This window comes from Gigantopelta aegis, chromosome 9, assembly GCF_016097555.1.
Source record: "Gigantopelta aegis isolate Gae_Host chromosome 9, Gae_host_genome, whole genome shotgun sequence".
Lineage (NCBI taxonomy): Eukaryota > Metazoa > Mollusca > Gastropoda > Neomphalida > Peltospiridae > Gigantopelta > Gigantopelta aegis.
The window spans coordinates 14,372,178-14,390,375 of NC_054707.1; the positions used below are offsets into that span (position 1 = coordinate 14,372,178).

Consider the following 18,198-nt stretch of genomic DNA (forward strand, 5'->3'; position numbering starts at 1 on the left):
TCCAATAAAAAGTTTCATATTAATTTCAGGTATCTCGGCATACGATCACACGGAAATACGTTATTTTGGGGATTTTAATCAAATGAAAGTATAAATGGTCACTTGAATTCCCAAACTATACTGAGAAAAAGAAATAAGGGAACACTTGGTGTTGTAGACCAAATATCCTGTGAAGGTCAGAATGGGAAATTCCACGAGGCTCTGCTGAGCGGAATTTCTCATTCGGCCTGAACAGGATAAAGCAGATATCCGACGTTAGTAACTAGTTATTATCTTTGTCCTGCAGACCATAAACATTAAGGGGAAAAGTTATTTCAGCCACATTGTACGATGATCTAGTGGTCAAATGAGCGATTTTGTAATGTAGGCGTCACAGGATATGACTGCTTTTAAGTGCTTTATCCATTATCATATTCTGTCAATAGAAACGGTAGTTGCAGAATAAAAAGATGTAATATGGCACTGAATGTCGGTAATATGGTTAACTTCCTCACACTATGGACAAGGGTTTTGTTGCAGTCACTCTTTTCTGTTTGTGTTAGTGTGATCCCTTATTTCTTTCAATCAGTATAGACTTTTTCTTCTTAAATTGAGTAAACATGAAATAGTAATCACAAAACAGTCACAGTATAAGCAGACCTATGTACAAATACTTCCTAAAACCAGCTGCAAGAAAGTTAAGCACCAAACATGCACTCCAAACCATATCTGTGTACATACAAATGTCTGCACAAAATACATGAACCTTACTGCAATTATACGATAAAAATTTAATAGAAGGGGCGATTAACTCTTATGATATAGGAATGTTGACATGGTGTAATAAATGATAACCTGGAATGTAAACATTATTTGCCAAAATGAATCTAAAAACATGAAAGTATATTTGTGTTTCTATATTCTGTAAAAATATACTTACATAACAGAGAAATTCATAATTATTTTGACAATAATCAAGTAAAACAAAATATCCCCAAACTGTTTAATGAAGAGCAGACACAGAAGTCAACTTCTTTCACAAACAACTTGACAAAACATTGTAAATACATATATGCTGTAATCTATAATATAGTTTCCCTTTCCAAATCAACAAATACAATTAGTGCCTTGCGCTGGTACTGTATTTCCTATGGCCAACAAGTTATAATTTAGTTCTATTCATTCTTAATATGGGTGATAATTTAACTGCATGATTAATAATTTTGTCAATAAATTTCATCTTTACCAGCAAGAAAATTATCAAGTAAAAAAGTATGCACAACATTGTATGGTTTACCCTGATAATAACAACAACAATAATAGGTGGGTACAACAATAATAGGTGGGTACATATTTACCAACAGATCAGTTTGATCACAATATAATAATTACTGTTATAAAAAAGGCTAATGTTAATTCTACAACTTAATGTAATTGATTTTTATACTACATGTTTCAGCAATTTGATTTTTATAATCTGTATACAACAAAATCACAAGGTATTATGAAAACATTTAAACCACTATCAAAATGACAATTTTAAAAGAAAAGACAAAGATAAAACATATTTAAAAAATAGTTTTGGCCAGTAAAAATACCATTATTCCTCATAATTAAGTACAGCTAAGGGTAAATATAACACTTGTTTGTGATTTTTTGGTGAGAATTTATCTATACAATGTCATGTATAACAGTCACAAATTGCATGAAATGAATAGTGCAGTGAAACCGTTTTTACTTTTTTTTTTACTGTTATACATCGGTGAAATTAACAAAACCATACAAACAATTCCTATATTTACAAACAACACCACTTCGTTAGTTAAAAATAAACATAAATTAGTTTCTAACATCTTTTCCAAGACCCATTTTACATAATGACGCCATTTTCTTATTTTACCTTTTTGGTGATGTCAGCCAATTAGAATCAAGTAAATTGTATAACAACAAAAAGATTGTTATTATATAATACAATATTTTAAGTTGTTTTACCTTGCTAAAAGATTCCAGTTACATAAAAAGCTACATATTATATACAAAATTAATATGATTATACTGATTTTAACAATTTTACATAATGTAAATTCTTTGGCAAATGATTTTGTAGTAGGGTTCATAAAGACAATAAATAAAATAGGTATGTTAATTTCAAAATAAATATCAAAAATGGAATCATTTTAATGGAAGAACGTAAAGCCTCATAAAAATTAAATTTTATAAAGTAACATTCTGTTACTTTTCATAAGATAAAAGTATTTTTCAGATAGTTTTATATGAAAATGGTGGGGAAAAAATTCAAATGGATACAAATTTATTTGAAAAAAAACAACAACTTTTGAAAAAGATATAATATAATAGACGAATTCAAGTAATAATACAAAAGAATCTGAAAAGACAACTGTATAATTCTATTATTTATAGCATCTACATTAAATTTTAAAAGAAAAAACAAATTTAAAAAACAAAACAAAACATTAATTCTACTCCCAAACCAAGCTACGGAATAAATATAAAATAGTTTATCTACCCTAGGGTAGCAATCATTTGTTTTATGAAACCATTATAAGATGTTTCTCACTAACGGAGACTTTTTAACAATTAAAATAACATATTAGCTACAGTTTCCTCTTAACAATATCAGCGTTTAATGTCTGTAATAGATGTAGCTGAAACTTCATTTTATGTCCTAACATTTTGGGGTGGGGTTTTTTTGGGGGGGGAGGGGGGGCCATAAACATTAGAATGATGAGATCGAAAAACTCTGTATGTACGAGTATGGACACAGACAATCTAAAGAAGAAAATGTATGAATTATATAATTTTAATCATTAAAATCGGTGGGCCCATTGGACTATTTCTCGCTCCAGCAAGTGCACCACGACTGGCACATCAAAGGCCATGATATGTGCTATCTTGTCTATGGGATGATGCATATCAAAGATCCCTTGCTGCTAATAAAAAAAATGTAGTGGGTTTCCTCTCTAAGATTATATGTCAGAATAACCAAATGTTTAACATCCAATAGCCGATGATTAATAAATCAATGTGCTTTAGTGATGTCGATAAACAAAACAAACCTTAAAACTTTTTAATTGTTAAAAAGTCTCTGTAAGTTACGATGACAGCTACCTCAGGACTGTGTTTTTAAAGATTAATACTTATTAATCTAATATATAATCTCCACAATGAAATGTACATCTTCTCTAAGTTACATAACTAAACATAAAAACATCATGAGTAGTATCTCGTAAAGGTGAAACATGAGTAGTATCTCGTAAAGGTGAAACATGAGTAGTATCTCATGAAGGTGAAACATGAGTAGTATCTCATGAAGGTGAAACATGAGTAGTATCTCATGAAGGTGAAAAATGAGTAGTATCTCATAAAGGTGAAACATGAGTAGTATCTCGTAATGGGGTAATACTGCTAAATATGACATGAGACATTAACCAGGTCACTCGCTCACATTCTATTTTCTATGTACATTAGTGAAAACTAACCTACCAGTACCTCTCTTAATATTTATTGTTCAACGTCAGCTTTTGTTTAGTAATTTTTTTCATGTTTTTACCAGCAAATTGACATTCAAATGCCCAACAGCAGCAGCTTAATACTTAATATGTTGATCCAGAGCAAACAGATAGACCTGTAATTCTTGTGCCAACAGCAACAGATGGCCGGACATTTTGGTCATTTTTGCTTTACGTATATTTAGCCTGATAGGCAAAAATCAGGGGTGAACTCAACAGTGGGTGGACATTCCCCTATCACAAAATTTTGTATTCAAAATTGCTTGCATAATACATGTACTTCATTAAATGATGAAACCATGATTATTAATTTTTTTTAAATACAAAATGTACTAGTATATTAATTTTTGTTTTTTTTGTTTTGTTTCAATGATCTAATAAAAACGAAAATTAGAAGTAACAAGTAAATTTATTATTAACTTTTTTTTCAAAAATATTATGACTGCATTAATTTCAGGATCAACAGCATCTCAGTAGGTTATTAAGATGGCTATAATCATAGTCAAGATTTAGCATTGGTTTCAAAACTTATTTTGAAATTACTTCATGCACAAGATTCTATTATCACTTAAAGCCTCAAATTCTATTAAGATAAGTACAGAAAATGTTACAGCACAAGTATTACATAAACATGTTACACCATGGTAATAAATATAACGAACATTAAGAAGTATATACTATAAACTACTAGTTTATATACACACTAGTATCTCACACCTATCATCTGTTGAAGAAAAATCTGACTTTACCGGTAAATACTATCCATATTTTAACTAAAAACCTGCTAAGTTTCACCTAATAACTTACCACAATTTTTATTGTTTAATTGTTTGTTGTTTTTGTTGTTGTTTTTTTACCAATGTTAAATACTGTATGACAAGATTTCACTAAATGTTTATAGCACAATCTTTTCGTTAGTTTACACGAGTACAGCAAACTTGCATAATACAATTTCAAAAACGTACACTGCTGCAAATGAATGCTTTATTAACAAGAATTCTGCAGGAGTTAATGTCTCACCTACCATAAAACAAATTTGATACACTGTTTGAACATGCATAGTCACAACTGATCTAGGACTTGTAATTTGAGAGAAATGAATCTAAATGCAAAACCTTAACATAAAAGTTGATGTCACTGTTGCCACCATTGGAAAAGTACCGTAATACCAACATGTATAAGCTCACGTTTTTACTTTGTAAAGGCGAGACAAAACGTAACAAAGTTTGATCATCATAAATTCCATTAATACCACTCGTGTTCACTTCAGAAAATGTTCTACTGACAAAAGGCAAAGAAGTGTTATGAATCAAATAATAAATCTCGCTGTAGAAATGTGCACATTTTTGAGAATGAAATGAGTATATATTTATGTACAGAATTAAATATGACTGCATAAATATCAAAATTATGAACTGCATAGTAGTGTACAATATTAAAATGTATGCTACGCAGAAGAAAATTAAACAACTTAATCTCGTCTCGGGTATCTTTATACTTTGTTTTTAAGCTCAGACAGACAGATGTAAATAAAATATCTTTTTAATGTTAAAAAAATAGTCTATTTAACATATTTTACTAACAAGTAACATTATTTAAACAAGACATTAGCCACAGTAATTAAAATTAAAGCATCATTTTATACTATGGCAGACACTGTTCTTGTATATTAACTAATTAAACATAAATTTGAAGAACTGTTACTAAGTTATTTAAAACAATACACTAAAATCTAGGAGATATGTAAAAGCTATTTCAAGTGAAATAACCACACAGAATGTATTTGGAAATGCACCCACTTCTGTATAACATTATGGCATATTAAGTACACTTGAATGGACAAAATAAATGTTTTGAAGTAAATAAAATACATTCATTTGTCCACACGTTGACATTTGATCATGAATATTAAAGTTATACGGCAAAAGCCAACCAGCATAAACATTATAGATATGGTAAAATATGTGATTTGACAAAAGTTTACCCTCTGAATACAGTATTGCATAGATGAAACAGCATCTCAAAATAAAAAATGCCTCAATTGTCATAAAATATTCTATAAATACATGGAGTTAAAAATATTTTTTGGATTTGCATCCTTGAAATGAAATTTCTTTTAACAAGACATCAACAAGTTGAAAATTACAATAGCCATGAATTAAAGTAACGTTAAGTACTTGGAACAATGTACAAATATATGACACATTAAAAACAAAGGCACTGTTAACGCTAGTTGCTAGCTGCATAGCATTCGTTCAGCAACAAACCACCACCATCTACATTACAATAGTTGAAGTAGATCAACATAACAATCATTATCTGGTTGTGGTTGTAGTAGATCAACATTCCAATCACCATCTCTACCAGTTGTTGTAGTAGATCAACATTACAACACCATCTACCAGCTGTTGTAATAGATCAACATTACAATCATTATCTCTACCAGCTGTTGTGGTAGATCAACATTACAATCATTATCTCTACCAGCTGTTGTAGTAGAAATCACCATTAGAATCACTATCTCTACTAGCTGTTGTAGTAGATCAACATTACAATCATTATCTCTACCAGCTGTTGTAGTAGAAATCACCCTTAGAATCACTATCTCTACCAGCTGTTGTAGTAGATCAACATTACAATCACTATCTCTACTAGCTGTTGTAGTATATCGACATTACAATCAATATCTCTACTAGCTGTTGTAGTAGATCAACATTACAATCACTATCTCTACAAGCTGTTGTAGTAGATCAACATTACAATCACTATCTCTACCAGCTGTTGTAGTAGATCAACATTACAATCACTATCTCTACCAGCTGTTGTAGTAGAAATCACCATTAGAATCACTGTACTGGCTGTAGCATATCAAGATTAATGTATGGTCATTATCTCTATAACTGAAGTAGACCAACTCCAGTCATTGCCTGAATCAGCTGTCACAGGTCGTTAAGAGTCACTATTTCCTGGTCGTAGCAATTATCACTTACAAAATGACTTAATGTATGAATTGTGATATTTTAAAATAACCATCAAAATAATACAGCTACATACCAGAGAAATATCCTCCTGGGGCACTGACCTTGATAAACAAAATCACTAAACTGCTTAATAAAGCTTTTACCAAATTTCACTAAATTTATTTTGTCAAAATGGTGAATTTGAAATTGTTTTGCCTTTTCCAAGACAGTACTGTACCATCTCTAATGCTGAGCTCTCCTTATTCACATTATCAGCCATACAGCCCTCGAAACAAGATGCGAACGATAGCTCAGGTATCATATCGGTACGTAGCCCTCGAAACAAGTCGCTAACAATAGCTCAGGTGTCATATTGGTTACATCTTGGTGTTTTCCCGCTTACTGTAACAAATAATACCCAAGCAAAGCAACAAGTTTCTAATTATGTTTATCATATTTATGATGCAAAAAATCTAAGCTTTATAGAGATTTACAGAAAAATGTTGACCGATTTGTTTTATCAACATAATTTTTTTATAAGTTTTGTAAAAAAAATGTTTAATAATATAAAAAATAATTACTTTTTAATATAATCAGTCATGTTATTTCGTATGGTAAAAAATTCCTTGTTGCTTGCTAATTGATAATTAGATGATGTGCATCACACGCCAGGCATTGTTTACCAGTTGTAGTCATGGTGATCTATTTTAGCATTTAAATGTAATCAAGCATCTGTTGCATCCTGCAATCCAGGTGGGAGGTTTTTGCTTATTCTAAAAAAATATATTTTGTAGTTTTTTGTTTGATTTTTTAACTTGTGTAATGTTATCATATCAGGCAAGTACTTTATCAATAACCAATGTCAAATCTACAAATGTCCCTTGGTATGGTGCTTTTAAAATCATTTTAGAAGCCCTGAACTGCCAACATGAAGAAAGAAGAGCTTTATGGGATGTTTGAAGAAAGAAACCAAATTCATATCAAAAGTTGATTGCATTTAACTTTCAAACAGATTTTTTTTTTTTTTTTTAAATCCCTTAAGCTATATAACACATTTTCAGCCATTCTTTTTTAAAATTCTCGTATAAAACAATTAAGAAATTTAAAATTAACTATATGGAGAATGTATGAATAAATGAATGGTCAATACACACAAAACTCTACCAAATGACTATTCTGGCTACAATGTTTTGGTGCTACATGAATAGCAGAATGTGCAAAGCGATCCATGACGATGTTTTGAGTTTGGTTAGAATGAGAAGTGGATGAATCGGTCAGTTAGACCTGCGAAATGTTGCTGGCATGAGTCAAGGTGTGGGTCACGACCTCTGGCTGGTTCTCCATCACTGGACTCTGGCAATCCGACTGCAGCTTGTGGTAAAACTCATTGTTTAGACTCGCCTCACGTAGAACCTACAACATCAAACAAACAGTACAGAGATTAGCACCCAGGAAGCCTTCATCGAGTGAGGCTTTGAAATAGCATGGCATTTGTTAACCCATCTAACCCTTCTTAAGATAAGGGGATGGGGACATGCCTACCAAAGTCGCTTTTTACCTGCAAAATTATTTAAAATTGTACAAGTCCCGTTGGGATTCAATGATTTTAATTGTTAGTATGATAGTGGGGAGACACTGGTTTAAGTTTGGATTAAAAAAATAGTCTTCCATCAGGCAGCAAATCCTACCAGTAGTTGTCCATGAAGATGCATTGGGTCGTATTTACTGCAGGCAGCATATATTTTTTAATTTCACATTAGTTCTCTGTTTCGAATAGATTTTATTTAAACATCACGCTATAAAAATTATAAAAGCAATTTCTCTCTTGACAATTTCTAGAAATTTTTTAAATGGTTCAAATATTTATAATTTTTTTTTAAAGGCATATTGTCACAGACCACTGACCAAAGTATTACCTGAACAAATATAATTTGAGTTGTCCCTAAATGTACTTTATTCAACCACCTTCATAACCACCATGCTCCATTTATTAATGACATTTTTTAAAAATAATTGAATTATGGCAATGGTCCATAATTCAAAAACTAAAATTGCCGAGAGGGATGACATGGATTTCACTCCATCATGGTTCAGTTAAGGTGATGCGATAGCTAGATTTGGTTTCCAACAATTAATGTAATTTTTATTTATTATCAATTTTTAGAGAAATAAGGTCCTTAAATCTGTGACAGTATGCCTTTAAAACCTAAGCATTAATAAAATATTTATTATAATTGATTTATTTATGATAAAATATGTAAATTAGTATCAAACAAAATTACATAACATAAAAGCACATTTAACATAGCAAAGCTGCCCTATCCCATACCCAATGAAATGATTAAAAATTATAAGTTGTATATTAGAAAAAGAAAAAAACACACCGATTACTGTATACTAGCCAACACATGACCTATTATAGAAATAAGTAATGCAGCAAAACACATTTAAGACATAATATTAAAAATACAAAGCAAGCAACATCCATCTAGGGTCATTCCTAGACTTATGACTAAAATAAGTGGAGTGGCAATGAAAAACAATCCGAGAGGAAGCAAAGAATGTTTTATTTGACAATGCACTAAACACATTTTAATTTCGGTTACATGGCATCAGACATATGGTTATGGACCACACAGGTAATGAAAGAGAAAACCACCTGCCGCCACACAATGGGCTTCTCCTTCCGATTAGCAGCAAGGGATCTTTTATATGCATCATCCCACTGACAGGGTAATACATACCACAACCTTTGTTACAACTGTTGAGGAGCACTGGCTGGAACAAGCCATGACCCAATCTCCGATGAAGATCAATCCCAGACTGACTGCGCATCAGGCGAGTGCTTTACCACTGGGCTCTGTGCCGCCCCCCAAAAAAATCTGGGGACAGTAGTAGAGGGTCATCTCCAGGCAGACACAAAGGACAATTTTAAACAAAAAATCTGGGGACAGTAGTAGAGGGTCATCTCCAGACAGACACAAAGGACAATTTTAAACAAAAAAATCTGGGGACAGTAGTAGAGGGTCATCTCCAGACAGACACAAAGGACAATTTTAAACAAAAAATCTGGGGACAGTAGTAGAGGGTCATCTCCAGACAGACACAAAGAACAATTTTAAACAAAAAATCTGGGGACAGTAGTAGAGGGTCATCTCCTGGCAGACACAAAGGACAATTTTAAACAAAAAATCTGGGGACAGTAGTAGAGGGTCATCTCCAGGCAGACACAAAGGACAATTTTAAACAAAAAAATCTGGGGACAGTAGTAGAGGGTCATCTCCAGACAGACACAAAGGACAATTTTAAACAAAAAATCTGGGGACAGTAGTAGAGGGTCATCTCCAGGCAGACACAAAGGACAATTTTAAACAAAAAATCTGGGGACAGTAGTAGAGGGTCATCTCCAGGCAGACACAAACGACAATTTTAAACAAAAAAGCCACTTTCTGGTATTTTTCTGAGAGTGCAACTGTCCCATTCAAACCCCCACTGTGTACAGTTAGCACATCAACAAATACATGTATTTAGAATCTAAAGTGCAGGTGTGACACAAAGAGAAATATGAAAGAAGCAGGAAGTGAAAAGACAAAGGAAAACAGTGGAAAGAGCAGTGTCACTATAGTGCACACCTGGACACACCTGTTCAGTGCTGATACTGACCGTGACCCGAGTGTACATGCACTTCATGAACAGCTGCATGCCTTATCTCCTACAAGAATAACGCCTAACTGTTAGTACTGTTAGTAATGTTAGTATTATTAGCCAACTCGGCTAACTGTTAGTAATGTTAGTATTATTAGCCAACTCGGCTAACTGTTAGTAATATTAGCCAACACGGATAACTGTTAGTATTGTTAGCCAACTCGGCTAACTGTTAGTAATGTTAGTATTATTAGCCAACTCAGCTAACTGTTAGTAATGTTAGTATTATTAGCCAACTCAGCTAACTTTTAATAATGTCAGTATTATTAGCCAACTCAACTAACTGTTGGTAATGCTAGTGTTATTAGCCAACATGGCTAACTATTAGTAATATTAGCCAACACAGGACAGTGTGTAAAGATCAGTACTGTTAACGTGGTAGAGTCTGTAAGCAGAACACACAAACGGATCAGATCAACGTATAAATATCTTGCGGTAACCCGAATCAAAATACACTGAACAACAAAAGAAATACAAATGTGTTACTATGTATGTTTTTCATGATACAATTATTTCGGTATGTAGACTGTCAAAATAGGCCAAATTGTTAACTAGACATTGGTAATTGTAATAGACAACTGCCTGAATTCAAGTTGAATAATTTTAAATAAATTAAACTAAATAAATATTTTATATTAAATGCATTTTATTTTAGTTGTTCAATATATTTACTAGATAGAATTTTGTTGTATAATTGCTGGGTTTGTTTTTATTGGTGTTAGTTACATCACAAAACAAACAAGGAATCAGGAATTCACCGACTCTAGCTCCTAAAATATTAATTTTCTTCTTTCGCATAAAATGCTTTTTGGATTTCTACAAGTATCTGAACCTACCAACATGTTTTATTTAATTAAATGGTCAAGAAGTTGTAAAATTTGTAAGACCAACTTTACAAACCCTGTTTGTGTATCACAATGTGCATTTACAATGCTTAAATAGCTGCATTTAAGAAAAACAGGCTTCGTAAATTTGGTCTGTAGTGTGTAACTTAAAAGTAACAAAGCTGCAATGAAGCCTAAAATATTTTACACTGCCTACTAATCAAGATGAGTGGCTTTAAGGAAGGAAGGAAATGTTTCATTTAACGAGGCACTCAACACATTTTATTTACGGTTATATTGTGTCGGACATATGGATAATGACCACACAGATATTGAGGAAGGAAACCCGCTATCGCCACTTCTTGGGCTACTCTTTCCGATTAGCAGCATGGAATCCTTTATATGCATCATCCCATAGACAGGATAGCACATACCACGACCTTTGATGTACCAGTCGTGGTGCACTGGCTGTAGCGAGAAATAGTGCAATGGGCCCACTGACAGGGATCGATCCCAAACCAACCACGTATCAAGTGAGTGCTTTACCACTGGGCTACACCTCACCCCCAGTGGCTTTAAGGTTAACCTCAGCATCAAGTTTCTAAAAAATAAAGACATTAGCTTACAGCGCACTTTTATTAGTACTGGGTAAGGTAACTGAACCATCTGATATGTTGATATATTGGTAAAAAATTAACTGTTAGTACTCTATCTGCATGCACATGAGAAACCTTTCAACTAGTCCCGCATTAGTTATTAGTAATAGCAAAGCTACAGGAATACATGTGTCTTAGGCCGAGCTTACTTGTAAATGTTCCTCAACATCTGCGAGAGACTGATCAATCCAGTCGAGCACCCCAGACAGACGGCAAGCATTCTTGGTGATAAGTACAAGGTGACTCACGGACAGCACGAGGGCAGTACACCTGAAACAAGACGGCAAGCATTCTTGGTGATAAGTACAAGGTGACTCACGGACAGCACGAGGGCAGTACACCTGAAACAAGACGGCAAGCATTCTTGGTGATAAGTACAAGGTGACTCACGGACAGCACGAGGGCAGTACACCTAAAACAAGACGGCAAGCATTCTTGGTGATAAGTACAAGGTGACTCACGGACAGCACGAGGGCAGTACACCTGAAACAAGACGGCAAGCATTCTTGATGACATGTTAAGGTGACTCACTGACAGCACCAGGGCAGTACACCTGAAACAAGACGGCAAGCATTCTTGGTGATAAGTACAAGGTGACTCGCGGACAGCACAAGGGCAGTACACCTGAAACAAGACGGCAAGCATTCTTGGTGATATGTACAAGGTGACTCAAGGACAGCACGAGGGCAGTACACCTGAAACAAGACGGCAAGCATTCTTGGTGATAAGTACAAGGTGACTCACGGACAGCACGAGGGCAGTACACCTGAAACAAGACGGCAAGCATTCTTGGTGATAAGTACAAGGTGACTCACGGACAGCACGAGGGCAGTACACCTGAAACAAGACGGCAAGCATTCTTGGTGATAAGTACAAGGTGACTCACGGACAGCACGAGGGCAGTACACCTGAAACAAGACGGCAAGCATTCTTGATGACATGTTAAGGTGACTCAATGACAGCACCAGGGCAGTACACCTGAAACAAGACGGCAAGCATTCTTGGTGATAAGTACAAGGTGACTCGCGGACAGCACAAGGGCAGTACACCTGAAACAAGACGGCAAGCATTCTTGGTGACATGTACAAGGTGACTCAAGGACAGCACGAGGGCAGTACACCTGAAACAAGACGGCAAGCATTCTTGGTGATAAGTACAAGGTGACTCACGGACAGCACGAGGGCAGTACACCTGAAACAAGACGGCAAGCATTCTTGGTGATAAGTACAAGGTGACTCACGGACAGCACGAGGGCAGTACACCTGAAACAAGATGACCTATCTATATGCAGTACATATTAAACAATAAAAGTTTGTTTGTTTTGTTTAACAATACCACTAGAGCACATTGATTTACTAATCATCGGCTATTGGATGTCAAACATTTGGTAATTCTGACATATAGTCTTTGAGAGAAAACCCGCTACATTTTTTCATTAGTAGCAAGAGATCTTTTTTATATGGACCATCCCACAGACAGGATAGCACATACCACAACCTTTGGTGTACTAGTTGTGGTGTACTGGCTAGAGTGAGAAACAGCCCAAGGGCCCACCGATGGGGATCCATTCCTGACTGACTGCACATCAAGCGAGTGCTTTACCACTGGGTTTCGTCCCATCCTTATTAACCTTCTGAGTACTGCAGGCGAAATATCTCACCCGATGTCACGTCAGTCGACATACTGTACACTGTATACAGTGCATTCCCCAATTCATATTTCTCGCCGTTTTGCACACGACACTCACCGGAAACGGAAATATAATAAAACAAAAAAGATTTTTTTTCAAAATGGTGGCTTTAGTTTTGATTTTTTCAAATGAAAATACCTTGAAATTTTGAGTTCAAAAAGTGGTTTTCGGCAAGTATTTTCGCTTGACAACAATGGCGGCACGTCGCGGTCATTTTCAGGGATCGATAGCTGATTGTGACAGCTAATTTGATAATAAATTTGATCGTTTTACCAACAACAAAAATGACCAAATATTGCAATATGAATCGTAGTTCGGGTTTAAAAAATAATTCTGGTCAGAAAACCACTGTTATCGGGAATAATTGACATAAATACCGGACAGCTGGCCACAAATGCCCTAAAGTAAATGCAACTTTTTCGATTTTTTGCCTAATTTTAATCACCATTAGCCGATCTAAAAATAATAAAAATTAAAAAAAATGAAACGAAAATAATACTTACCGATTCATATATGAACTTTATTTCATGTATTTATAAAACATTTAAGTGAATATATGTGAGTAAAAATTATAAACTTGTACCCACTCAACGTGGTTTTTGTTAAAAATTAATCCTGTAGTCTAAAGGTTAAATAATAAGCATAATTATATAGTAATATATTTTTAACAGTACAGTATAAGGGAAGTGCATCTGAAACAACATACATGTTAGTAACTAGTACCAGTGATACAACAAACCCAAATGAGTCGGCCCTATCCTCTCATATAAACAGAATAGAATTCAACAGTTTATTTATGGTTATATGACATCGGACATATGGTTAAGGACCACACATATATTGAGAGAGGAAACCCACTGTCGCCACTTCATGGGCTGCTTTTTTCAATTAGCAGCAAGGGATCTTTTATATGCACCATCCCACGGGATCTTTTATATGCACCATCCCACAGACAGGATAACACATACCACAGCCTTTAATATACCAGTCGTGGTGCACTGGCTGCAGCGAGAAATAGCTCAATGGGCCCAATGACAGAGATCGATCCAAGACCGACCATGCATTAAACGAACGCTTTACCACTGGGCTACGTCTCACCCAGGATAGGATTTGAGGACATCCACCGGCCTCAGTGGGGTAGTGATTAAGCCATTGGACATAAGGTTGGTAGGTACTGGGTTCGCAGCTCAATACCGGCTCCCACCCAGAGCGAGTTTTAACGACTCAATGGGTAGGTGTAAGACTACTACACAAACTTCTCTCTTACAAACCACTAACAACTAACCCACTGTCCTGTACAGACAGCCCAGGTAGCTGAGGTGTGTGCACAGGACAGAGTTCTTGGAACGTAATTGGACATAAGCATAAAAATTAAGTATAAATGAACTGAACAAAAAAAGAAGAAGAGGAGAACATCCAATGGAATACCTGGCCTCCAGCAATCTTGGGTCTAGCGGAGGGTACATGGACTTGACCACTTCGTCCACCCGCGGACTAATCCTCTTGGCCACCGCCACGATATCGGTCAGCGTCTCTTGGGTGCGAATATTCTGAGCATTGCCCATCGTCATTCCAACCAGTTTTTCCGTCAGCTGATGACAAGTCTTCAGTATGGAAATACAGTGTGGAACCAGGCCACTGAAATACACAATCAAACATCATCTTGAATATCATAATTATTGTATCTGTGAAACAAAGATCATAGCAATCGACTCTCAACAATTTGCAAACAAATTTCAAAGCCACACTTTTCATGATCATTCATGAATATTTACATATTAAGAAGCATATTAAGATACAAAAAGATGGCTTTAAAAACTGGATAATAAGACTTGTACATGCAGATAATACTGCAAAGTCAAAAAGTATTTGTTATTTTGCAAACAAAATTAAAGAATGGAACAATGATTATTTGAAGTCGTTATGGGGTAAATAAATCTTTGTGTTATTGTTAGTTTAGGTCTTTTTTATAATTAATTTACACATCTTTTTCTTTACAAATAACATTTTATTTTTAGTTGGAGAATTTGATCTCATAATACACAGGTGTTATTATCCAGTCCATAAATCAATAATAATGTGCTATTATGCTCTACGTCATCAGTTCAAGTATTCCAGTTTCCTGTTCTTGTAGTTGTCTAACGGGAATCAGGCTCTGGGAATCAGGACTTGGGATCTCGGCCGAGTTTCAGCATTTCATTTTGACATGATGCTCAACACACAGCAGTCAGATTTTATCTCATCTTAATATGCCAATACCAACTAGACCAACAGATCTGCCCTAAATTTTTATGCATTCTTTGATGGTAATTTCACCATCTTATATGATGCACTGTTTCCCAATTCCGATCCTGCATGCTTTAGAACACAATGTTATGCTTATACGATTATGAATATGAGAAATGAAAATTTCTCAGTGGATCAGTTTTTGGGACAGGATTACAAAACCTCTCTACAATCTTGAATATAATGATAGTTTTGTCTTAGTTAAGTCATATAAAAAGAAAAGAGAAAAGTTTGTTTTGTTTACCGACACAACTAGAGCATATTGATTTATTAATCATCGGCTATTGGATGTCAAACATTTAGTAATTCTGACCTGCAGTCTTAGACAGGAAACCTGCCACATTCTGTCATTAGTAGCAAGGGATCTTTTATATGCACCATCCCACGGCTTTTGATATACCAGTTGTGGTGCACTGGTTGGAATGAGAGATAGCCCAATGGGCCTACCGTCTGTGCATCAAGCAAGCATTTTACCCCTGGGCTACATCCTCTTCCCTCCCACCTCCGTTAAGTTAAATCAAAGCATGTATGCACTATGAGAGAGAGAGAACGGACGTACATGGCGTCATCCACCCATCTCCCGTTAAGTTAAATCAAAGCAAGTATGCACTATGAGAGAGAGAGAACGGACGTACGTGGTGTCATCCACCTATCTCCCGTTAAGTTAAATCAAAGCAAGCATGCGCTGTGAGAGAGAGAGAGAGAGAGAGAGAGAGAGAGAGAACGGACGTACGTGGCGTCATCCACCCATCTCCCATTAAGTTAAATCAAAGCAAGCATGCGCTATGAGAGAGAGAGAGAACGGACGTACGTGGCATCATCCACCCATCTCCCGTCCTGCAGAATCTCCTCCATGTTTGGGTTGGTAAACTGCACGTCATCCAGCTCCACACCAGTCACTGTCTGCGGACCCTGGTCAGACGTGATCAACTGGACGTCAGGTCTACAAGTAAAACACACAATGTAAACATCAGTGTCATGTTGAATACAGACTGTTGTCATTATGGATTGATAACTAAACTGACGATCAAAAGAAAGTATACCAATTATTTTTTCAAAGTATTAAAAACAACACAAAACACAAGTTGATGCAAATGTTATATTTTGAAAGCATAATAATTTGGCGATAAATAAACACGAGTATACTCAATAAAACCCATAAAATGATAATATCACAGTTTACAACAGCACTAGGGGTGAAATGTGCGATTTCATAAAGGACCACTCATAACGAAGGTGAATAAATTTAACCACAAAGAACATGTTTCAATAGCGTGTATGTCCACCATGTGCAAGTATGCAAGCATGGACCCGACGTCGGACAGATTTCTGTCAATGACAATAAGGTCTGTCCGCTGTTGGCCACAGATATCGCCCCAAACCATCACAGATCCACCACCAAACGGTTCAGTCTCCTGAACATAGCACGGAGCTATTCTCTCTCCTGCACGTCGGTATATCCGAGTCCTGCCATCAGCTCCGAATAACTGGAACCTGCTCTTATCAGAAAAGAGTACACGTTGCCAGTTCCGATGTTGCCAATGTTGAAATTGACATGCCCAACGTAAACATCTAAGTCGATGTTGCCTTGTCAATGTCATCCCTCTGAATGGTCGATAGGCCCTGATACCATGCTGTCATAGTCGACGACGTATAGTGTGACGACTGATGACATGTCCAAGGCCAGTCGCTGCAGATGACATCATAGTGAGGAATCTGTTACGTAAGTGCATGGCTGTTAACAAAAGTAAAATGTTGTGACTGAAATTTCAAGGAACAGGGCATTCAAAATGGTAATGTTTTATATGACAATTGTAGTCCACTTTAAACCTGTATTTCTCCCATCCCACACCATGTTATTTATTTTATTGGACAAAAACATTAATTTGATGGGTCCTGCAGTGAACCTATATTAATGGAAATAGCAGTGGCGTAGGCAGGATTTTGTATTGGGGGGGCAATTGTGTAGTAGGTTATAACACAGGAACCTTTTTAAAGTTATTAATAAGTGAAAAGGTAAACATTTCTCGATTGGGGGGGGGGGCAATTGTGTAGTAGGTTATAATTAGCACATTTGGGGGTTTTCTTTCAAAGCCGGCCCTTTTTTTTTTTAAGTTATTATTACCCGATATTATTTATTTAGGCTTGACCGCTAGACGGCAAATCAAATATTCAAATACATTTACATCGGGTGGCCCTGGTGGGGGGGGGGGGGGGGTCGTTAAAAATTGAGGTAAAAGCCAATGCCTAGCTAGCCACAGGGCTAGTGGGTTTGTGAAAACCACTAGCCCACCAAGATAAAGCACTAGCCCAAATTCTTGATCAATTATAACAGGATTTTTATCAAATTTTTGTAAGATTACACATTTACGAGTATAACAGTAAAATGAAACAAACACTTAAATTATGTTGTAACTTTCAGTTTTGTCGTGTTGTACGTTTGGTCTTTTGTCCAATGTGATCCATCGTTATTGTCCCGTTTTTGCTTTTGCCCACTCCCGGGGTTGGTATCTAAAACCACTATCAAAATAATTAAATTTAAATGAGGGTACGACAGTGTGACACACG

At 35.6% G+C, this 18,198-nt stretch overlaps 1 protein-coding gene across 2 annotated transcripts in view; it reads right to left on the reverse strand.

Moving 5' to 3' along the window:
- Window positions 1–2,965: 2,965 nt before the first annotated feature.
- Window positions 2,966–18,198, reverse strand: part of LOC121380730 (transmembrane protein 98-like) — a 30,711-nt gene continuing 15,478 nt past the window's right edge. For both annotated transcript variants that reach the window (XM_041509688.1, XM_041509687.1), the window contains exons 4-7: window positions 16,442–16,573; window positions 14,773–14,982; window positions 11,804–11,924; window positions 2,966–7,882 (exon numbers count right to left, since the gene is read on the reverse strand). In XM_041509688.1, coding sequence (XP_041365622.1) covers window positions 7,748–7,882; window positions 11,804–11,924; window positions 14,773–14,982; window positions 16,442–16,573 — 598 coding nt within the window. In that variant the 3' untranslated portion in view covers window positions 2,966–7,747. The remainder of the gene's footprint in view (window positions 7,883–11,803; window positions 11,925–14,772; window positions 14,983–16,441; window positions 16,574–18,198) is intronic.